Genomic DNA, 24,565 nt, shown 5'->3' with positions numbered 1-24,565 from the left:
CACTGTTAAGGTCCCGATTAACCACGGCCTTGAGCTGCTATGTTGCGATCTGTTAGTCGAAATCAGCTATTTGGACAGGAACTCTGTGCGCAAAAGGAAATTAAGCAGGACTCCTGAGCAGAGCAAGCTTTATTTAAAAATGGAGATTTTATTTTTAAGCGTGAAAAAGGACCAATCAGTTACAGTAAGTGACACGCTGGCAGTGGAATCTACTGTGGTTACAGGGCCAGGGTGCTGGAAAATGGTTTCCCAGCCGGGCCTAACTAATGACTTTATTTAGCTCTTTCTGCCTTGTGCTTTTAGGCAGAGTTAATGAGCTGTGTTTGCTGGTGATTTCATGCTTTAATTTGTAACTTGTGTGATCATTGAGTGCCTGGAAGAAAACAGTGAGTCTCGATGCACATACAGTCTGCTCATGCCCTGGGACACGGAACCAGATGCAGGTTCCTGATTGCTTTCCTCACAGGTGTAGCTACTGATCTGAGACTTTGGGTGGGGGCGGGGGGGGGCAGAATCTTTCATCTTGACTCACATTGAGTAGTAGCTCTCGGCAGCTAGTCCCACTGTTTCAATGAGTAAGATACTTACTAATCAGTAAAAAGAAAAGGAGGACTTGTGGCACCTTAGAGACTAACCAATTTATTTGAGCATAAGCTTTCGTGAGCATCCGATGAAGTGAGCTGTAGCTCACGAAAGCTTATGCTCAAATAAATTGGTTAGTCTCTAAGGTGCCACAAGTCCTCCTTTTCTTTTTGCGAATATTAACACGGCTGCTACTCTGAAACCTTACTAATCAGTGTAAGGTAAGGGCATCTGAATTGGCCCATTGCAGTTAGTGAAGGGGAAGACCTGTTCAGCCCACTGATCACTGATCCCACAAGCCAGCTACCCTGCCTGTGACCCCTCAATAATGCATCTAGCCAATTGCACAATGCTAAACATGGGGACACAAATTCCTTCCAGGCATGTGTGGCAACAAGTTTACACCCAAAGTAGGAAGTATGGTTACTCTGCTAGAAGGCTCAGATCTTCAACAGAGAAGGTGATTTACCATTGGAACAACTTCTGAAGGGCTGGGGTGGATTCTCCTTCACTGTCGATTTTAAAATCAAGATTGGATGTTTTTGGGGTTTTTTTTAACGACCTGCTCTAGTTCAAACAGGAATTCATTCCGGGAAGTGCTCTGGCCCGGGTTATACAGGTTCGCAACGGTTCCATCTGGCCTTAGAATCTGAAATGCAGGAACCCCATCCAGGACCAGTGCAAGTGGGAAACGTTGGCTAAGGGGAATTTAGAGGAGCCCTTTGTGCCCTGGAGAGTTTTATGGCCACATGTTGCCCTTCGATAAAAATGCAGCTGCCTTCAATGGCATCAAGTGGGAATTCTGCTGTCTGTGAGTCAGGCAGCGTGCCCAGCCCCGACTGGAGCTAGGTTAGATTTACCCTGTGTTCTAAACTTACAGTAAATGCAGGCTATCCTGTTGAAACTGGGCAAGACTTTTGCATCAGAATCCCAGTCCTTCTCCCTTCCTGCCTGCCCCAAAGGCCTGATCCAAAGCTCGTTAAAGTCAGCTGGAGGCTTGCCATTGATCTCTGTGTGTTTTGCGGCAGGCTGCCAAGTATCTCTTTCCATTTTGCCACACACTGTAGAATTCTGGACACTCAGTGCTACTCCCTTCCGGAGGCTTTGCTCTGGCCTCTGCGGGTGCAGCCTGTCCTTCCAGAGTGGGTGCTGATCCCATGTCACAGTGACCAGGAATAAAATCCCACCTTTATTCCTACACCTGGGGCATGTGTGTGAGCATCAGATACTAACGACAAATGGGTCTTGTGGGTTAAAACACCAAGGAAGGCCAGTTAGAATTGTCTCCGATCCAAGCAGCAACGCTCTCTTCCGTCAAGTCTCTGTCCATTCAGGACCGCCCCATTCGCCCATGCTGCTGAGTTCTCTCTCTCTCTCTCTCTCTCTCTCTCTCTTTTCTTTTCCTTTATTTTCCCATTCTCTCATTCATTTCTCTTTTGGATCAACCTGTGCGGTGTTTTCTGCTTCTTGGTTTCTCATTCTTTCTCTGCCTTATTTCCCTCCTCTCTTATGCCACCCGCAGCACGGCTGTCCCCCATATCTGAATGGGGACTCGTTTAACTTCCTCCTGGTTAATTATGGGTCTTGGCTACTCACTGCCTCTTTGCAATCTGCACCTGAATGGGCTTCACAGTCTGGGGCACTTAGAAGGCTTCCCCCAGGATGGGTCTTTCATCCAGAAGATGAAGGAGGAGGTTCCTTTAACAGCTGAGAACAGTGCGTAGAATTGGGATGAAGGCACATGTCCTCTCACAGTGACTATATTTGTCAAAGTGGGGCAGTGCCCTATTCCCTTTGAAGACAAAGCCGGGGCCGAGAGGGGTAACATCAATGGAGTTTGTATTCAAAGGGAATAGGGCACTTGGAATGGGAATTGCCTCTCCTTGGTTCTCTACCTTTTCACCTCCCTTATTCCAGTCCCTTTCCCCACATCGCCACTCCGTTTAGATCAATTTCCCCACTCCATCCTACTCACCGGCTCTCACATTAAATATCACAGGGGTCAATGACAATAACACATACACAACATCTGCTCTCATGGTATTTTTTCAGTAGAAGGCACCCCACCACACACACACGCGTGCGCTCCTGGCCCAGTGACCCATTCCTTGCTCCAGCAGAATGGCCCAGAGATCTGTGCAGCAAAGTGAACCAAGTGCATTTGAAACGCTCTCTATGCAAGCAATGCCTAGTGTGGGTCTGGGCTATCTTGGGTCTCCTAATTCCTCTAGAGTTGCTTTTGGAGTCCGTCAGTCATTTTACATTCTATCTTTTTGTTCTGCGCTTATATTGCACCCGGGCTGGGTCTCTGAGAGGAGTGACTAAGCACTATCGCAGTGCAAAGGAGAAGATCTAGCCCGGAATGGCTCATTTTGGTCCTACAGCTTGCCTTGTTCTTGTGCCATTTTCTCTCCATTCTTTCTCTTCCTCCTTTCTAGGATGAACCAGAGCACAGATTTTTGCCTGTAAGTGTCAGTTTGCAAGTTCTCTACCGGTCCTTCCTCTGCAGAAGAAATACCAGCTGACCCGAAATCCCTGTTGCATTGTAAACTTTATCTGAATTTAAAGGAAATGCTGAAAAAGCTACAGACTAACACGGCTGTTACTCTGAAACCTCCCACAGATTAGTGCTCATAGGCTGGGTGATGTGACAAACCACATATACCAATAATAAACTCATTGTTATTTATACAACACCCCTTCCACTCCCTTTCCCCTCCCCCCAGTCCTCGCGGAGGTGCTCAGCGTTCTGCACAACGGTTCAAAGCCGATAAAACAACATAACCATGTTAATAGAAACCACCCTCTGTAAACAACAGAGGAGATTAATCCAGTGGAGTCCAATGCAGGAGGGAAGGGGATGGGAGTGGAAGGGAAAAAATATGGGGGCCTGTAGCCCCCAAATCGAGGGGGTAGTAGGAGTGGTTTTAATGTGGGGCGAGTTGGGCTGATACAGATGTCAAGAGGGAGTGATCGACTCACCCCTGAGCTTGATTGGCTGCTGTCTTGGGGTCTTGAGAGGTATAACACTAGTTAGCTTCACCTCAGCTCCAAGGACCATGGCCCAGACCCTCAAAGATACTTAGGAATCAATGAGAGTTAGGTACCTAAATATCATAGAGAAACTGGGTCCACGTCCTGAAGACACATTGATGGGTTTTTAAAGGGCAAGCAGTATCTGGGCAAAAATACGTGTCAAGGATGTCAATGGCAAAACTCCCATTGATGTCAGCGAGGTCAGCGTTTCGCCCAAGGTCCTTAAGATCTCAATAAGTCTCTTCTCTTGGCCTTCGCACCCGGGATTAATTGAACCAAAGAATTCCAAGCATGAGCTTCTCCTGCTTGGGCTACAGAGCCAGCCTCTATAGCCAGGGTCTGGAATGGACCCACATCCTCTGGATTGGGCACAGAGGGGAGCACATCATACACACTGGCCGAGGGGGGGACATAGGGACTTGACAGAAGTGACAATATCCTTATAATAGCTGCTTCTGTTACTGTAGGGCCAGATCATTCTGGCACATCCAGGGGTCAATATCATCCAGCAATATCCACAAGGTAGAGACTGATCTTGCAGAATCCACAGGGCATGAGATGTTTAGTTATCTATAGGCTTCTTATGCCGTGCTCATCATCAGTGCAATGAGAAAACTCTACTGCTTGTATAAAAACGATCTCCCACTTCTGGCTCTGCACTGGCCCTTGTTCAGCACAGGGCCCATCAGCTGAGTGTGTGCTTCCCATTCACACATAACAGCAATTGGCAATGGGTCTCTGTGTCGTTCGTGTTCAGAGCTGATGTACAGAGCTGCAAGAGGTAGCAACTTAAGTGCAGAACAAGTTTTATTGATCCTGCTAAGCCCAGGAACTGAGCTACACAGACTTGAAAACCAGCTCATGAGACCTTATCTATTAACAAACTATTTACAGCTATACAGGAACAGAGCACTCCTGTAACGATAAGTGCCAGCTAGTGAGCTTCCGCTCTCTCGCTCTCTGTATCCATCTAGCTAGCTCTGGCTTCAATCGCTATATGCATAATGGTTAGAAGTGAGCAAAATTTTTGTAATGAAACCTTGAAACTTTGCTTGGTCCAAGGTTTTGTTACAGACCCAGCACTGGCTGAAAAGCTTGTGAATGTTTGTGACAGCTGATGGGGGAATGAGTAACTAGGCCTCAGTTTGGGAAAGCACTTGAGCACCTGCTTGAATCTCATTGACTTCAATGGGGCTTAAGCACATGCTAAACACTGAACACTTGCTTAAGTGTTTTCCTGAATTGGGGCCCATGTGATTCTGGACCTGCTCCTCGGTGGTCTCTGTTGCATTTTAGGGTTTGGGGAAAAAATCCATGCGACCCTTTGCTGAAAGGGGCAATATAAATTCAAAATAGTCTTAGTATTCAACTGTGGTTTTATCCGAACTCCACACTTAAAGCAAAACTTACGAGATATGAATCCCTATTGAGCAATAAATAATACTTACAATTGGCACATTCCAGCTGTAGATCTCAAAGTGCCTACAAAAGAGTGAAAAATATTCTTGTCCTCATTTTATGGATGGGGGAAACTGAGGCACGGCAAGGTTAACTGATTTGCCCAAAGTCACACAGCAGGTTGGTGGTGGAGCTGGGAATAAAATTTACTTCTTCTTATTCCTTACCCTGTACCTATGCTAATGGAACCTGATGCCTTCCTTCTTAGGAGTCCAAAATGGCTGAGTTTCACACAGCTTCCCTTTTAGCACCCACATGGCTTTGAAAATGATGACTGTTTCTGACTATGGGGGTGTTTTGATGCTGACAGGAAGGTTGGATGTATTGATATTCACTCTTCTGCTACCCACTGATGCTGCAGTCATCCTTTCCCCTGAAATCCCATCTCTCCTCTCCCCATCAAGACTTCTGATTTGTAGTATTGGATCCAATTACTGTCGGATCCTAAAATGCCTTTCCCAGAAGCATCCTTGCCCAGATCTGGTATGATAGTGTCCCCTTTTGAGAGCTGATTTACCGAAGTGGTGGTTCTAAATAATCTGAGAATACCTGTAATTTAGGACACTTCTTTCCTGTCTCCTTTCTACTCAAAATTTCAAACATCTAGATTAGGATGCTGGGGACTGAATTGTTGTTAACTTGCATATCAAAGACTTTTGTGTGATATTGCAAGAGCAAGGTATGGGTTTTGTTTCCTCATTTTTGGCTCTGATGGTGCGTTGGCAGCTGCATAATTTTGGCTGAACCCATCAGAAGTTGCTTTGAAAGCTCGCTGAAACATTTCTTGGGTGGTTCTGACTTTTAAGTGTCCTGTCATCCACAGACTAGTTATGTGAATATGGTGTATTCACACATGGTTGCATAGCTGGTTTTGTTGGTTCTGTGCTGTACAAATACCACAATGAAGAGGCCACAACATATGTTCGAGATGCCGTATTAAACTATAACATCATGAGTTATTTGAGTTTCCTGTTCGATACTAATAACGGCAGCAGGTTACCACAAACCCGAGCCAAGGTTTTCAGAAGTAACTAGTGATTTCAGAAGCCTCCGTTGTGGGGTGACCCACTTGAAACACCTCAAGGGAGCCTGATTTTTAAGAAGATGGGTGCTTAACATTCACTGAAATTCAGGCCCCTTTTCAGGTATGTCAAGTTAGGAACCCAAGCCGAAGCCACACAAGAACACCGGTCGCATCTCCAAATCTTGGTCGTACGGAGGGTTGCATAGGAGCCTAGATGATTTGCACTGGTATTTACTTTCTCGCCATGCACGAATGACTCTCTCAGAGTTCACTGTCTGGTCAGGATGAATGTGAAATCAATGCATCTATAGGGAGCGGACGGTGGTCTATGATGCAATCCCAGACTTGTCCTGTGACCTGGATGAGAATGAGTCATTGGTAGACACTGAGGCAAGGTTTCTCGCTAGTGCTGGTTTCCTTAGTCCTTCCACGTTCTCTTCCCTCGCCGTGTCAGCTCGGTGATGTTACTATGAATGAAGAACAATGTATTCTATTACTATACGTGTTGATAATCTGGTCTAGAGGAGCTTTCGTCCCCAAGGGCTTTCCAAGCTTCAGACCGCCCACAGGGGTCCCTCCCTACGCCACTGCAGTGCAGCCACCTCTGGGACGAAATATGGCAGCTGGTTAGTAGGCAGTAACACCATGCAACAGCATAGGTGCTGGACCTAGGGGTTCTGGGGGTGCTGCTGCATAGAATCATAGAATCATAGAATATCAGGGTTGGAAGGGACCCCTGAAGGTCATCTAGTCCAACCCCCTGCTCGAAGCAGGACCAATTCCCAGTTAAATCATCCCAGCCAGGGCTTTGTCAAGCCTGACCTTAAAAACTTCCAAGGAAGGAGATTCCACCACCTCCCTAGGCAACGCATTCCAGTGTTTCACCACCCTCTTAGTGAAAAAGTTTTTCCTAATATCCAATCTAAACCTCCCCCACTGCAACTTGAGGCCATTACTCCTCGTTCTGTCATCTGCTACCATTGAGAACAGTCTAGAGCCATCCTCTTTGGAACCCCCTTTCAGGTAGTTGAAAGCAGCTATCAAATCCCCCCTCATTCTTCTCTTCTGCAGGCTAAACAATCCCAGCTCCCTCAGCCTCTCCTCATAAGTCATGTGTTCTAGACCCCTAATCATTTTTGTTGCCCTTCGCTGGACTCTCTCCAATTTATCCACATCCTTCTTGTAGTGTGAGGCCCAAAACTGGACACAGTACTCCAGATGAGGCCTCACCAATGTCGAATAGAGGGGGACGATCACGTCCCTCGATCTGCTCGCTATGCCCCTACTTATACATCCCAAAATGCCATTGGCCTTCTTGGCAACAAGGGCACACTGCTGACTCATATCCAGCTTCTCGTCCACTGTCACCCCTAGGTCCTTTTCCGCAGAACTGCTGCCTAGCCATTCGGTCCCTAGTCTGTAGCGGTGCATTGGATTCTTCCGTCCTAAGTGCAGGACCCTGCACTTATCCTTATTGAACCTCATCAGATTTCTTTTGGCCCAATCCTCCAATTTGTCTAGGTCCTTCTGTATCCTATCCCTCCCCTCCAGCGTATCTACCACTCCTCCCAGTTTAGTGTCGTCCGCAAATTTGCTGAGAGTGCAATCCACACCATCCTCCAGATCATTTATGAAGATATTGAACAAAACCGGCCCCAGGACCGACCCCTGGGGCACTCCACTTGACACCGGCTGCCAACTAGACATGGAGCCATTGATCACTACCCGTTGAGCCCGACAATCTAGCCAGCTTTCTACCCACCCTATAGTGCATTCATCCAGCCCATACTTCCTTAACTTGCTGACAAGAATACTGTGGGAGACCGTGTCAAAAGCTTTGCTAAAGTCAAGAAACAATACATCCACTGCTTTCCCTTCATCCACAGAACCAGTAATCTCATCCCCTGGCTTAAAGCGGTTTCCATCACATACAGGGTTTACAGTTGGTTCAATGTCTCTCAGCACCCACACTCTATAAATTGTTCCCGCGCAACAGTTTAGAGCAGGCTGTAAAGAACGCCGTGTCCCGTGGAAACTGTGGGGGGGATTTGGGGAGGCAGAATGGGATTATTCAATTGGAATTTGGCCAGAACACTGGGATTAACTCCCATTGCTCGTAGGAAAAGGGCCACTGAGTGTGCAATGATCCCACACAGGCAGGAGCCTGGTTTTTACCTCCCATTATGGACATAATGTGGCAGGATTGCCTGGTGATTAGAGCTGGGGATGGGGAATCAGGGGCATGGAGGCTGCCATTAATTTGTTCTAGAATCCTGGGTAAATCCCTGCAGTTTTCTGAGCCTCTGTTTCCCTAATCTGGCAGATGAGGCTAATGGCACTGGAGTAGCTTTGTGTGGCTATGGGAGATCTTCTGGCAAAAGGTGACATGTAAGTGCAAATCACTGTTACAGCTGACAGACGACGTCTGCCACAGCCCCTTGTGCATCCTGGGGTGCTGGCTCAGTGCAGAATCACAGGGGAGGGCACCCCCAACTAAATGACCAACAATTGTCATTGCAGCACCTTGGTGTTCCTTGAGGGTCACCTGACTAAGTAATGACCCAGCCCAATCCTGCCTGACTTGTGCCCTCTGACGAGATCACCGTCTATTGGAGATGGCTGCAGGCGCTGGTAGCAGATGTTCTGCTGGTGGATAGCATCCAAGGCACCTGTGCCAGGACAGTGTCCTGAAAGCCATAGGGACCACCTTGTACAAAAGTTGGCTTTAGGTGTCCTTTCTGCGTCCAAGATTATTACCGTTATTTATTCGTATTAGCGTAGCCCCCAGGAGCCCTAGTTATAGACCAGGACCTCATTGTGCTAGGACAACAGATTTCCACATCAGCCCCAAATGGTGGCCCGAGATCTTGCCCCTCTGCTGCACTGGATGCCAGGGGCACAGACTTTTTGATCTGTGTTGCTATGGCACCTATCACAATGGGATCCTGATACGTGATGGGAGCTCCTTCGTGCTACCAGATTATAAATAATAAACTATAACGCTGTTTGTTTTGACTCTGCTGTACTTTTTCGTTGCCATGTGACTTTCACTTCCCTTTCCGTCATCCAGACGTTTCCCCTTTTTCTTTCCTTTGGAATTTTTCTTTCTTGCGCTTTTTGGAGGGCTCAGCATATTGCCTTTGCAGCATCACAGGTCCTCGTCTACAGTGTGGATTTTAGGGACATCTCCCAGCATGGCTCGACTTCCAGTGCTAGCAACCCTGGAAGTACTAATATAGCCTGGCTGCCGGTGAGTTGACTGTTGGGTCGACCACACCTGCTGTGAACAGAGCTAGACCTCACTGGGTTCCAAAGGCCAGTGGCTGGTTGACACTAGCATCCTACAAAGCGATTGTAATGGCGGGGGATTTGATACAACCTTGACTGCATCCAGAGTCACTGATACTCAGGTTTCAGAGTAGCAGCCGTGTTTGTCTGTATTCGCAAAAAGAAAAGGAGGACTTGTGGCACCTTGGAGACTAACCAATTTATTTGAGCATGAGCTTTCGTGAGCTACAGCATCCGATGAAGTGAGCTGGAGCTCACGAAAGCCTACGCTCAAATAAATTGGTTAGTCTCCAAGGTGCCACAAGTCCTCCTTTTCTTTTTGATACTCAGATGTGGGGGGAGAGAGAACCTGGATTTGTGCTAGAAATGGCCCACCTTGATTATCATACACATTGTAAGGAGAGTGATCACTTTAGATAAGCTATTACCAGCAGGAGAGTGGGGTGGGGGGAGAAAACCTTTTGAAGTGATAAACACCCATTATTTTCATGGTCTGTGTGTATAAAAACATCCTCACTGCATTTTCCACTTTTATGCATCCGATGAAGTGAGCTGTAGCTCATGAAAGCTTATGCTCAAATAAATTGGTTAGTCTCTAAGGTGCCACAAGTCCTCCTTTTCTTTTTGCGAATACAAACTAACACGGCTGCTACTCTGAAAGATGTATCTGAGAGTCAGACATATCACAGTGTGCATTTCAAGGATACTGGACTTACACCAGTGTACCTGAGAGAAAAATCTGGCATGTGCATTTCGGGTTAGAATGCGGTGTTATTTATGATAAACCTTTGAGGCAAATGGAGTCTCCACCCAGTCGTGAAATTCACCGCTTTCACATAGGGCCCAGCTCAAGACCTTATGCACCAGTTAAATTCCACTTAAATCCATAGGGAAAGACACCCATTGACTTCACTGGGCTTTGGATCAGCCCCTAAATTCCCATTTCCATTAGCAACCCTTGATCGCTTTTGAAAGGGCTGTTCTGTCTTTCGGTGCTTTATAACCCTTCAACACAAATAGTTCATTTTCTCTTCATAAGCACATTCCTAAAAGAAAGTTGGGATTTCATTCTTTCATTATTTGAACGGCCTTAGCCCTGCGCTCACTTGTTTAAATCAAGCATAAAGCTCTAACTGTTCTTTGAATATTTATTACTAGTTTTTATCTCATGCCATGCATACAAAACATACTTGATTCCTTTCCTAAAAGTTTTTTCAAGTGCAAAATTTTAAAAACATGTGGCTTTTATTGCAGGCAGGAATGGATAACAGCATTCCACACGTAACCACATTAAATGGAACAGTAATATTCATGTGCGTAAGGGCAAAAGCTGCCTTGTTTCCTATTTGCAATTGAACTCTGAAATTAATTAAGAACTAAAAAGGGACTGACAGTCATTAGGGTCTTTTAAAAAAGAGTGGAAGAAGCAGATGGGACCCACACTCAAAAAACCCCTCAACCTCACTGTCAGTTGTACACAGAGTATAACCTTAATTGTTATGTAGTGAAGGGGGAGGGTAGTTATGATGACCGGGCCCTAACTGACTTAAAAGCACAAGTCTCAAGTAGTGGAACTTAGGCTTCTAAGTCACTTTGATGCTTTTGAAAATCCCGCCAAAACGAACATCCATTTTGATTGGGTTTCAGATAATCTTAAACAGTCATTCTAGGGCAAAAGGCGGAATGCTCATTCATGTGACCGGTGTGAAGAAAGTGGCACATTCTGGGCCCAATTCTCTTCACCCTTATTTTACACATCACCTGACTTCTGTGGAGTTACTCCTGATTTATACCAGTGTCTGTGAGTAAAGAATTGGGTCCCAAATAGGCACGTGTGTGTACGTGTACCTGATTCTTCTGTCACTGCCGTGGGTGTAAATCAGCAGTAGCTCCACTGAAATCCATGGAATTACACTGGTGTAAATGGGAGGAGAACCAAGCCCAGGGACACAAAGCAAGTGTATAAGCACAATAAAGAATAGAAAGTGATTCTTCTGGCTCCCAGACACACATTTTAACCACTAGACAAAAGAAGGCCTACTGGTCTTGCAAACACCAATGGTGAAATTCTGGCTCCGTTGAAGTCAATGGGAATTTTGCCATTTACTTTTGGGGCCAGGATTTCACCCCTATGATCTTAAACTCCAGCTGGAGGGAGTCCTCCTGCTTCTCACACTGCTGCTAATTGTAAAAATCCTTCATTTGGAGCCTGGCTTACGATTCTGTTGACAATGCACCCAGCAAAATGGAACTGAGTTTACTCTCTCAGAGGCCTGCTGGCTTCTGAAGGGCTAATGGGAGCAAAGACTTGGTTTTGATTGTCAGAAAAGCAGGCCCGATGCATGAAAAAAGGACCATTCCCACATCAGCATGTTTTCAGGTGTAATCAATCACACAAACACTCACGGTCAAGCCGATTAAGACTCTTTGGGACAAATGCATCACTGCAGTTTCTGAGCACCATACAAGTTCACTGAGTCAGTGGAGTTGTACATGGAGCTAATCCCAGCCCAAGAGCTGATTTCTTATTGTTTGCCTTGCCTAGACAAACTCTCATTGACTTTTGCTGGGGGCAGGGACCATCTTTTAATTCTGTGTTTAGGTAGCACCTGGCAAAGTGAGGTTCTGATCCATCCCTGGAGCTCTTAGGCACTTCCACAATACGAATGTTAACAGTATCTGATCTTTCAAAGAAAGAGGCACTCTGGGGTTATAAAATGTCACAGCCTGTTCCCCATTGGGCCCAGCCTCTGTTGTTTGATTTATGAATGAATGGCACGTCCCTTTCCCCACATGCTGCTCTCAGATCCCGTCCCTTAACTGCAAAACAGATCCAGACACCCGAATGGCCCTGCTGAGAGATGGTTGCTCCTGAGAGCTTTGAGACACAGTTTGCAATGAATTTTTAATAGAAAGCTTCCTATAGACCATGCATTTACTTCCTTGATGTTAAAGCGAATGGATCTGTTGCTAAATACCAGCTCAATTGAATTAAAAACTACAGAGGATATTGTAAGTGAAGTAATCCCAGCAAGCAGTGATTTAAGGGCCTGCTGACCTCCCTGACACAGGAACAGTAGCTTTAAAGTATTAAGTATTTTAGAAGAGGCACATGCAAATCCTAGGGCTTATTCACTATTAACCTTTTCTAAAATGCACTCACTACCAAAGGGGAAAGCTTAACTATTAAGAGCTCTAAAACCTATTTCCCACCAGTCGGTACTTACTGATTTGCAAAGGAATAAAGAATGTGCTCAGAGGAGAGCTAAGATCAGAGACTAAACAAGGTCTGTGATAGGTCAGGTGTTGTGGCTCCATTCCTGCCATTCCCACCACAGCCTCAAGAAAGAGAGCTTGGAAAATTCAGTTTTCCCTTGCAAAAGGAAGGACTAGGCTGAGTTTATGAAAGCTGTGTAAATTTCTCCCCACTGTAAAACACACATGGGGCCTGATTTTCCTCCCACTTCCACTGGTATAAATTGGGAGTAACTCCACTGAAAAGAATGAGGACATGCTCTTGTGAGTGGAAAGGGAATCAAGCCTCTAAGCTTCTTTCAGTGCTGAGGGTCTGTTGTGCCAGGGGTATTCTCTGGGTTGGGTGTTTGCTTTGCATCTCCTTTGCAAAAGGAGCCACCAGACTACCATGAACTGGGCGCTGCGTGTTTCAGGATGGGCACCCAGATCCACTGGCCACGTTGTCGATCTCTGGGCCTGATCCTGCACTGTTTTGCACTTTGTGTCATCATTCAGACCAGGGCAACCTGTGTGTAAAAGGCTCCCAGATCAGAGCCAGAGCATTTGACACCCTGGTGCACTCACTTGGCATGGGTGCAAATCAAGACATAAGGTGCAGGGCAATGGTGAATTAGGCTCCTGGGACCCACGTCTGCCCCCAGTTACACAGGTGCAAATCAAATGTCACCATCTCAGTTCTGCATGTAAGTGTAGAACTGAGTCCATAGCGTCTCAGGGTAAAGGACCAAAAGCCACTGATTTGAAATAACTTGAATTTGCTGCTTTTCTAGACAGGCTGAATAGCTCATCTTTTTACCCCAAGCAGTTGAAAACAAGGGGGAGAAGGGACAGGAAACCAGAGAGGGGACCTGTTGAAGTGGGAGGAGGCTTTGAGCGTTTTGAGTTGCATGTCTTGCTAGCACCGGGGTATGTTAAATTGTTCTGTCGCCCTCAGGGTATGTTTGTGACGTATTTACAAGTTGCATTAGGAACACCTAGAGCATACAGTTAGGTGCCCTTTTTAGCATTTGCATAAAGCTAAATCAATAAAGTACCAATACACTTCCAATGAAAACCCTATTGTTGTTTATTATTTAGATGGTGGCAGCAACTCTGATGCTCAGTCATGGACCATGACACCCATTGGGTTAGGTGTTGAACAAATGCAGAACTGAGAATTTACAAGCTAAACATCTACTGCATCCCATTTGTAACTATGGACAGAAGGTAGCCCATTGCCCTACAGTCCATAGGCATAACTCCCATTTCTTTCTATGGTAGATAGGTCTGTGGGATCACCTGGTCCAAAGTTAGGAATCTGGAGGCTATTTTCAAGGTGCTTCTCTGCTTTCATTTTGCAAGTTTCCCTTTAATCTCCCCACAGAAGCCACCTTGCCTTTCCACTTGCTCTCTGAGCTCCTACTTCCTTAATTCTGCATGTGCCCATGAAACCTGACAAACAGCTCTGTTCATTACGCTTTTTTCATGTGTGTTCTCAACAATATGGTCGTGGTTGTGCAAAATGAACGGCCCTGTCCCTTGTAGCGTCTGTAAACCGGAAAACAGAACTGGTCACCTTTTGGTTATACTTTATGTCTTCTGGGGTGGAGTGGTTTGTATATGTTGTTTGTTTGTTTTGGCTTTTTGTCTGTGTGTGTCACATTTTAGGAATAATCCCTTTACATTATTAGCGGCAACTTGCCTTTAAAGAAAACAGAAGGGAATTTAAAACAATCAAATAAACCTCAAATATCAGGATTTTACTTCTGAATCAGATAAACAGACACCTTTTAAAATTCTAATCTACTAATTTTTCTTCTGGAAATGCTGAACAGGCTTTAATGGTCAGGTTTTCAAGCACCCACAATAGAAGACAGATTATCAAATGTGCTCAGCACTCAACATCCCCCCAAGATGTTCTGGTCTTTTGAAAATCTAACCACTGGTTTAGAGGCCTAAATGTGAGCTAAGCTCCTTTATAGATGGACTCTAAATGCCATGATTTTTTTCTTTAGCTTTACCATTCACCCAGCACAATCCAATGATATCTCTGCTGATGTCCTTAAAGTTTTAAAATAGACCTTCATTCTTAAGGGTAAATATTATTTTAAAACTAGATGATACAGTATTTGATAGTGCACACTCAACCTTAATTTTCATATAGTGACCACCGTTGAAATCACCAATAAAGGGCAACTAATATTTTTTTTAATAAGTTATTTAACTTGGCTGGGTAATTGGGATTTGTATCTGCATAATTTTACCTGAGCTCAACAGCTCTTACCCTGTTCTCTGTCAAGTCATGGTCCTTTTGCCATTAACTTCAATGGGACTGGCATCTTCTGATCAAACTTTGAGCGTCTTTTAAAGCTTCACAGTGTAAGCATGCAGCATGACAAAGGAATACAAACCTGACTGCAGTGTGGAAGCAATTATTTAAGACCTTTAAACCAAACACAAAGTCAAAGAGAAAAGGTGGGGGAGGTAATATCTTTCATTGAACCACCACCTGTTGGTGAAAGAGACAAGCTTTGGAGCTACCCAGAGCTCTTCTTCAGGTCAATATCAACCAGTCCAGAGGCAGCCCCTTCCTGGCTATTTTGGGGGTTGATCTGTGAGGTTCAGTGTTAAAATAAGGGTTTATACATTACGCACAATAAAACAAATCTGTTTCTCTAAAAGGATCATGCACAGATGAGTCCTAGAGCTCAGGGAATTGCACCTTTAAGATGTCTGTCTATCTATACTGACAGGTTTCAGAGTAACAGCCTTGTTAGTCTGTATTCCCAAAAAGAAAAGGAGGACTTGTGGCACCTTAGAGACTAACCAATTTATTTGAGCATAAGCTCTCCTGAGCTACAGCTCACTTCAGTATGGTATGGACAGTACGCATCCGATGAAGTGAGCTGTAGCTCACCAAAGCTTATGCTCAAATAAATTGGTTAGTCTCTATACTGAATTTAATCAGCTCTCTCTGAGATATGACAGGCTGGAGGCTTTCAAAAAACAGCCAATGAAAAGGCCCAGAGACAGTGAGGGCTTCCATCTCCGCAGTCAGCCAGGCCAGCCCTCCACCGCCCGGCCCTAAAGCAAGACACACCCTCTGCTAGAGTCTCTTCATGGGGGTGGAGAGGGGGATTTGTGCACTGGGCAGAAAACGCCTGAATAATCTGTCAGTGTAACTGACCCAACCACGTTTGCACCTTGGAAAAGAATCTTTCAAACCGATCAGAACCTACAGCCCTGGATGGGTTTAGCTAAAATCAGTGATTTCATCTAAATACCTTCCCATCTATAAAACCCATCAGGCTCCCACCCACCCACCTTCAAGCAACTTACCCACAGAGATCGTTTTTTGAAAAAACAAAACAAAACAAAACTGTTTAAACTCTAAAGGAGTGTCGAAATATGTTAACGCCAAGATATTTCTAAATCGCTCCTTCCCTGAAAATAAAATCCATCGAGTGCATTCCTCGATAGCCAAGCAACAGGACCGAATCAACGAAACGAAATTCCCGATGGGTCTAGTTCCGAACTGCACTGAATACCGTATAAACAGATCATTCGGTTTAATCGAACCCCATGTGTGTATTTAATGCCAGCATGCAACCGGTAGAGGCGGCCTGCAAGAGGTGCATTATGTAAACGGCCAAATAAATTCAAGAATTTCCCTTGCCGCGAGTATCAAGATGATGGCCAATATGTTGATTTCGGTTGCAGAATAAGCCAACCTCTTTATTTTAAACAATAATGGTGCATTCGGTATGCAGCAACTTGTTACTGAATAGAAAATTGTTTTCATGCTACATTTATTCTTGGGGGGGGGGTCTGATTTGTATTACATTATTTCTCCATAAATACGTGCTGCTTAAGGAACGCGTTGCCTGAAGGAGTTGGCGGGGGGGGGGGGTGAGGAGGGGGTGTATAATTGGCGATCAAACCATACAAGATGAACCATCCCACATTTGCAGATCGTAGGGCTACAAACTGGATCGCCACGCCAAGCGTTGCAACTCGGAGAAAGACAATGATGCGTATGGACAGGGGAACTACAGAGTTAGGAATGAAACAAAAGGGGTGGGCGAAGAATGTGTCTGGTTGCAGGGGTCAGGGGAAATCGCTTTGGCTTTTGCCATGGACGTGGTAGCGTAAGGGGATGAAGGTGATTTCAGTCCATAGGGCATTTTAATAAACCAGGGGGGGGAGAAACTTTAAACACTATAAGATCTGGCTCGGGGGAAAGCAGCTCTGTGTTTATTTCATACTCGTATACAAGAATGTCGGTGGTGTCCAGGTTGCTTTGGGGGAATATGGAGGCCATTATTTCGTCCTCCCCTCCCCCTTTCACTTTCAGTCCTTCTCAAAACACCCCTGGCATGTACTGGGTTTAGCACCGTTTAGCACCGTGGCTCCTGCAGAGATAAAAAGTGAGCAACCGTCTGCCCCAAAGGCGGCTGGAGGGGTAGATCGCAAAGAATATTTGCTCCCCAAGCAGAAAGGGGGTCGGGATTGCAATTTGGGTGGGAAATATTTTGGTGAAAGCCTTTGTTAGCCGGGATAAAGCGGTGGAGCAACCGAGAAATGCTGGAACAAGCGGGATCACTGGAAAAATTGCTCCCTGCAACTGACTATCTGCGTTGTTTGCCATTTGGGGATGTTGTATGTAAGAGCAGTCTGCCCCGTTTTGTATGCAGTGCAGTCTGGCGAACTCTCTGTGTGTCTACACACACCCCATATTGTGTATGGATTACAGAGAGAGAAAACCAGCATTTATCTCTGGCTTCTCCATTCAGGTGCTTTAAACCCCTGGTGAAATTCTCTTGAGCTGCAAGTGTATAGAAAAAATGACACCCGAGAGTCTGGGGTAGCTTATCTTTTTTTATTATTTTATTTTAGGCGTGAAGTTAAAGTGCAGCCAAACTTTTGAGCTGTTGAATTCGGGAATGCCCTGGGGCTGGCTTTGGGAAAGTTTAGCTGTGAGATTCGGCGTAGTCAATCCCCTGGCAACTTTTAGTTGCTCAGATTAGCAGATCAGAGCCGGTCACAATCAGTGAAAATATCCGCGATCGTTTGTGATTCACGCCACTTTAGATCTGGATCCTTCGAATCCGTTTCCACTGACAGGTCGTTCCCAGGTTGTACCGGCCATTTTAAACCGCTTCCTTTTGACGCGAGGAGTTTAAAAGTAGCAGAGTTCGATCATTGGGAAAAGATGGAAATGTTAGACATTTATTTTTTGCTTTAGTCTCTAAAAACCAGGTGCTCCAAAGAACCCGGCTTCTATTTAGGCAGCTAAATAAACCAGTCAAAGATTCTCCCCTGGCAGCTGCGGAGTGAGATTTTGACAATCTGGCAACTTCTGTGAGGTCAAACCTGGCCTGATCAAAAAATTCCTGTTAAGAAAGCAGCTCAGCTCTGTAAAGAGACCCCCATCTCCTTCTCATCACATTACCCGGGAATAAATCGGGGGGAGGGGTAAATGTATCTAGTTTAACTTAAAAACAAAAACAAACAAACAAAAAACCCAGGCAAATCGAGTTTACATGTCAAAATAAATTCTGAAACCCTAGGAATGTTCCTGGATTTCCCCTCCCGTGAGGTTGATCCCAAAGCTTGTGACACATACAGCCTGTAACATGAAGTTCCCCTTTGGGAAGTCGATGGAAGCTTTCAACCGGCAGATGCTTCCCTTGAGGTGAAAGGGAGACTCCTCAGTATCTCCTCAATGGGGAGAAAGGGGTCGGTAACAGACGTACCTTTCCCGGGCCGCACCGCCGGATCTTTGGGGAGCACGTTGCTTTTAAAGCCCGGCGTCTGAACAAAGCTGGCTGGGTACAATGGGAACCCCCTGGCTGCGGAATGTAACAATCATCCTGTGGTTATTTTGATGGGTCTAATCGAGGGAGCCAGGTTGGGGGGGGAGGGAGGGATTGTTGGGGAGACGTGAAGGTGCATGTGTGGGTGGGTGGGGGGCAAACGGGGTGCTCTGATTCTGCGCAAGATAGAAACCGGAGCAGCCCCAAGCCGGCAAAGCAGCTCCCAGCTGTCCGGGTCCCTTTTCTCTTTGCACCGATCGCACCAAAGGGCCGCTCAGAGACGTGGCTAAAGCGCCAACTAGCGGCTGAGTCACATCACTTCACTTCCTCGGCCGTTCAGCTTGGGTGTGGCTAAGCCGTCCCTCCAGGTTTTCCAACGCGCAAGCGTGGGTGGGGGGGGGTGACAACCCCCCCTCCCAACATCTGTGAGCCCCCACCCCCACCCAAAACACGCCCTTTAAGTGGAGCCATGGAGGAACTTGGCTTCGTTTGAAGATACCCCTTCTAAAAAAATCTTTCCAAGAGATAGAGCAATTGGGTCCCATCTATCCGCGCCCTGCTGCCAGGGCTGTATTCTTCCCTGTTTTCAAACCTCTCCCCAGTTACTGTGTGTAAGTATAACCAGACATTGGTGCTTTCCGTGGAACATGGCTATGTCGATCTCTTTTGTTGTGGAAAAGAATAGGAATGATTCTACGGACCTCAGACTTTCACCTAAAAAGGGAAGGATTGCAGCATTGTTAAGAGTTTATTAGACACACACACATACATTAAAATCACAGCTGTGAGATAAATAGAAATCTGTTATTCTGGATTTCTCCCTTTGTGATTTCATCCAGCCGTCCGCCCCGTTCCTTCCCCTCTCCCCCGTCCTCCCCCCTCCCCCATTATTTTCCATTATTGTGTTTCAAGACGGTCTAAGTTTGAGGTTTCTTTTCATTTAATTTTCATTACGGAGGAGTCTAAACACACACACACGCACAGAAAAGCAACTTTCATCATAAGCATGTTTGGATCCGTTTTAATACATCACCAAACCATTCACAGATATTTGGTTATTGAAAAATCATAAATCGGCTTGGAAAGCACAAGGGGAAAAAACGTTAAGCTTAGTGAAATTGACATGGGTTTCTTCTGTTTAACAAACATTGCAATGTTGGCTCCTTTGTCAATTTCCTAGATTAGAATTCTGTAGGAAAAGATCAAAGTAAACAACCCTATAAAATGATATTGCTAAAAAGTTCCAGGGAACAGATAGAAACTGGAGGGATTTGGAAGACAAAAGCCCCTAATCGAGTTCAATGTGCCGCAACCTCAACCTTCTTTCAGGATCTACGACCTCAAAAGAAAAGTGTCTCATAACCTGTGTTTATTTATTATGGGGTATTTTTTTTTACATAGTCCAACGAACAATTTACCCAGCCCAGAATCTAAACAGTTTCTGATCTGGTGTAGACAGAATGGCTTGCTATACAGAACATGCCATGTCCCATAAAGGAATTTGCAAAACCGACCAGCGAAGCTGTTGAAGTAAAGCAATCGATCCACCTCCCTGGACATGATGGTGCAGAAAAATAACTTCCTTTTAGAAATAAGTCAGCAGTTAAACTGTGTGCGACGGTGCCTCTATTTCCATTAGACCCGTTGGTAATATTTGTGTTAAAAATGTGACAAAAACACTCTTTGATTTTATAGACCATTCTGCGGTGCATTTCGTTGCATCGGTTTTTATATTTTATTAGAAAGACGACTCATCTGTAAAACAAAATTGTATGCAAACATGAAACAAAAACTACAAACGATCAATTAATTTTATTCTCGCAGAATCAGTATCACTTTGCCCCCTACAGATTTTCTTGTTAAAATTCCATTTTGAAAACACGTGTTTCCCTGGTTTTAAATCCAAACAAACGCTTTGGGAAGGATCATGACTGGTTTAAGAGTTGCTAAAATAGACATTTTTTTTTTAAAAAAAGGATAATAGTAAACAGGACTTTGTTCTGAAACGATCGGCATTTCTATCTGTGCCTCTGTCGATTTCATTTTGGGAAAGTAAGACGGCGGAGGCAGCATGTTAATAAAATGAAAGCCCCCCAAACTCCTGTGCACACTGTATTCTTAGGGTCAGGTGTCAATTTCCCTCTGAAAATATATTACACAGTGGCTAAAGCTATCCGACTTGTTGCAGGTATTAGACTAATCATGAGGGCTGTCGGTTGGGATCTTTTGATACACAGCGGTTAGTTGATAAGTAGTAACTAATCCCTAGATCCCCCCCCCCCCTTCTGAGGCTGGACCATTTTAAAAACTCCTAGCAAATCCGTCAGTCTCCCTGCCACCTCGCTAGCGCTTTGCGAAGGTACATGGGATGGCATCGCTCTGCGGTGTCTTGGCGAGGTCGGTTCTTATTTTGACCATTTATTTTTGGAATTGCTGGACCCTTTCCGAGGCGGCAGGGCTGCGTCTCGGCTTCAGACACGTCGAGCTGGTGGGGGCCGCCATTTAGCTGCCTAGAAGCCGCGTATTCAGGCGGACATCTAGAAGAACTCTCAGGTTAAGAGCCATGTGTCTCTGCAGCGTGTGAAAGTTTGGGGAGAATCAGGGACAACTGCCGCCTGTGGCGTCCTTGTTGGCTCTTTCGCACTGTGCTGCGTCCCGCAATAGGTGAGGCCGCAAAGCAACGTTTTAATTGGCTCCAGCCACTTAATGAAGCCCCGCTGAATGGAGCGCTCTGTCTGTGCGTGTTTTTAATATGCCACCGGTCCGCTAGGTGCGTCCTCCTCCCAGTCTGGGGCTTGGGGGCGGGGCTTCCCGCTGAGATCCCGCCTCCCTCTCCTCCTGGCTCCGCCCCCTCCTCCCTTTGCTTCTATCGCTTTCCCAGGCAACGTGTGCAAATGGGGGGGGGGGTCCCCAGCCCGTCCTGGTCCTCTCCATTGGCGCTCCTCCCCGTCAGTCAGCGGACAGCTCCGCCCCATGGCTGCTTTGAGTAAATAGGGTATCTCAGAGCCTGCTGCGGGCACTTTGGGTTGGTGTCAGAGCTCCGCGGGGCTCTCTGGTGACAGGGGGCCGCGTCTGCCATTCCAAACCACCACCACCACCTGGGAGCCCCAGAAGTGGGGGTGGGGGAGCCAAGCTTTGGGGGTCCGGGCACTGGTCAGGATTGGCGCCCCGCAGCCGGCGAGGACTGTGTTGGGAACGGGCAGGAGAGGACGTCGGCGCTGTCGCTGGGACCCGCTTGGCATCCCCTCCTGCGCGGGGCCGGGGGGGGCTGGTGGGGGCGCGTCTCCTCCCAGACTGGGTGGCCGGGCCCCCGGGTGTCAACTCGCGCAGCTCCGCGGGCAGGAGTTTGGCTGGAGGACAGGCCCGGCCAGCGCGCCCCGCTTGGCAAAGCGGCTTCAGCACCAGAGAGGAAGGAAACCTCCCGGGACCCAGCGTGGGCTCCGGCCAGCTGCGCGGAGACCTGCCCCCTGCCAAGGGACCCGGGCGCGCCCAGGCTCTGTGTGTGTCCCGAATCGCCCCGAGCCGGCAAAGAGGGGGACTCGCTGCCTGACTCCAGGGCCGGCTCCTGCGGGCAGGGAGGGAGGAGAGAGCCCAGGAGCTCGCCACCCGAGCCCTGCCTCCACGCGACGCCAGCCCGGGGCAGCGCTCTCCGGGGAGAGGCCAAGTGACTGGGGACGGCGCCGGAGCCCACGGGTGACCCTCAGGATCTGGGATCCCCCTTCGCCCCAGCTGTGACTCGACCTTGTCCCCCGGCTCCTTTGGTCTGCGGGGCCCAGCCCCCGGCCGCGGCGGAGGCGCGTTTCCTGAGCGCAGGTCACACCCCGGCTCCCTGGGCCGCTGCTTCTTTCCCTGCTCTCTGTACAGCGCTGCCCCGAGAAGCTGCATCGGACCCGGCCGGCCCCTGGCTTGGAGAGGGGCAGCTCCGCGCTCCGGGCGCCTCTCCGCAGCTCCGCGCCCCTCGCTCGCCGGCTCTCTAACGCCCGCTGTTGTGATGCGTATTCCCGTAGACCCCAGCACCAGCAGGCGCTTCACACCTCCCTCCACGGCCTTCCCCTGCGGTAAGATGGGCGAGAACAGCGGGGCGCTGAGCGCGCCGGCGCCGGGCTCCCGAAGTCGGCCCGAGGTGCGCTCGGTGGTGGACGTGCTGGCGGACCACGCGGGCGAGCTGGTGCGGACAGACAGCCCCAACTTCTTGTGCTCGGTGCTGCCTTCACACTGGCGATGCAACAAGACCCTGCCGGTGGCCTTCAAGGTAAGACAAGGGGCTGGGGGGGAGGGAAAGGGGGGATGTTTCCAGACCAGCCAGATGTGGCTTCTTCCAAAGGGATGAGCTAAAACCCTGTCTGATCCCCCTGTGCAACGGCTGGGGACGGGAGGAGAAGGATGAGAGGCTTTTTTTAGTGGGGAGGATATGTGGGGAGAAACTCACCCACGAAAATAAACCTTAATATTGACACCCCAGCTCACCCCCCCCCCCCCGTTTCATTTTAAATCAGTTCTGCCTTCACTTTCAGTGCGCGTATTTATTTTTAATCAAGCTTTTGCTTTGCCCTGCGGTTATAACATCTCCGATATAACATAGGGTTAGGAGCTCTCAGGGAACTTTGAAGTTTAATGAGAGTAGAGGCTAATTACCTAAGTGGCAGGGGGAAGATCTGCTCTGAAATAATAAAGGGAAGAAGTGAACTGCAGAGACAACTGGGCTACATTAAAGAGCAGCTTCTTTCCTTTCCATGTTGCTTCCTCGTTGCTTTTGTCCCGGTTGTAATTAACTCACTCCGTTAGGTCCTGTGGGATATTTAAACATTAAAAATCCACCGGGTTTCTGTGTCTGGAGGTATAGACTGAACGGAGGAAAAACTATCCGAGGAAGAAAGATCGCAAAAATAAGTGACAGTCACCTTACACAGATCCAGGCGAGCTTTCCCCACGGATCCAAACTAAGAAGCCACACAAGTCTGACAACGGAAAAAAAATATTTTCCCTTATTCTGGATTCATGATCAGGCCAAACAATAAAGGCGAACATAAATCGTTCGTGGTCAACTTGAACGCGAATCCTTTAGGGATTTATGGAGTTTCTCTTCGGTTTCTTAGGAAGAATGGGTGTTAAACTGTAGACACGGGAAAAAACAAACAAACCAGGAACTGAAGGCTGGAATTAATAAAGAAGGACGAAAGTCTTGCAGAGCTAGCTAAGGAAAGGCGACAGAGGAAAGTTTCTTTATGGGGACACATCTGTAAATTTTTTGGCTATGCACACTATACAGAATGTATTGCAAAAAGTAACTCTGTGTGTGTGTTAGGGAGGTGTGACTAGAAAATGTATCTGATCTGAACGTATGGGGAAGGGAGTTAATATAAAAATGATATAAAGAAACTGAAAACCAAACCCAGCACATTCAGAGCGGTGTTGCTGTGTTTCGGGGGCGGAGGGAAGTGATGAATGCTATTTTAAAACTCGAGTTTAATTTCTTTTGCTCAAATGATAGATCTGCGAGAAAGCAGACTGAGCAAGACCAGGAGATAAACCTAAAGGGGCTTGACGCCATTGGTGCAGATGATCTTTTAAGAGCACAAACGTTGAGCAAATAAGCCTGGGGAAAGGATCAAAGTAAGAAGATACATTTCAGCGATAGGAGTGTAAATATAACTTTTGAATGTTGTCTCCCCTCTTAAACCAAGAAAAGGCTGACAACGAAAACAAAAATCCCTGCTTAAAAAAAAACCCGATGGTCTTAAATAGTAGGGAGATCTCTCACTACAGAAGATCTTAAAGGACAAATCTGGAAAGTCGATGGGGAAATACGAGTTCCTTTATTTCTGAGAGTCTCCGTTTGCCAAAATTCTAAAGCTTGAGAGCGCTACATCCAACTCCCCGCCCGCAGCTGAAATCAAAGGAGAACCCTGGTAGGTTTCGATCCAAAGTGGTTAGAGGGAAACTGTCTCTGCAGAATAGCAAAAGTGAGCCCTCTTCGCTTGAGGCTTTCAGGATGTTGCAGCCCCTACATTCAATGGCTTTTAAAATATTCTTCAGCTCCAGCGGTTTATTTGACCCCTTTTACAAACAGGTATTTATATAAACTAGCGTGGGGGCAGGAAGACTCCCTTTAGCAATTATTTGGAAA

General features: G+C 46.8%; 1 protein-coding gene across 1 annotated transcript in view; it reads left to right on the top strand.

Moving 5' to 3' along the window:
* Positions 1-24,565, top strand: part of RUNX3 (RUNX family transcription factor 3) — a 118,093-nt gene that overhangs the window by 33,103 nt on the left and 60,425 nt on the right. Inside the window, exon 3 of the mRNA XM_077838052.1 lies at positions 22,446-22,690. Coding sequence (XP_077694178.1) covers positions 22,446-22,690 — 245 coding nt within the window. The remainder of the gene's footprint in view (positions 1-22,445; positions 22,691-24,565) is intronic.

The sequence above is a fragment of the Eretmochelys imbricata genome, chromosome 19 (genome assembly GCF_965152235.1).
Source record: "Eretmochelys imbricata isolate rEreImb1 chromosome 19, rEreImb1.hap1, whole genome shotgun sequence".
NCBI classification, from domain to species: Eukaryota; Metazoa; Chordata; order Testudines; family Cheloniidae; genus Eretmochelys; species Eretmochelys imbricata.
The sequence above is the reverse complement of the archived record's forward strand: the minus strand, read 5'-3'. Positions and strand labels throughout refer to the sequence as shown.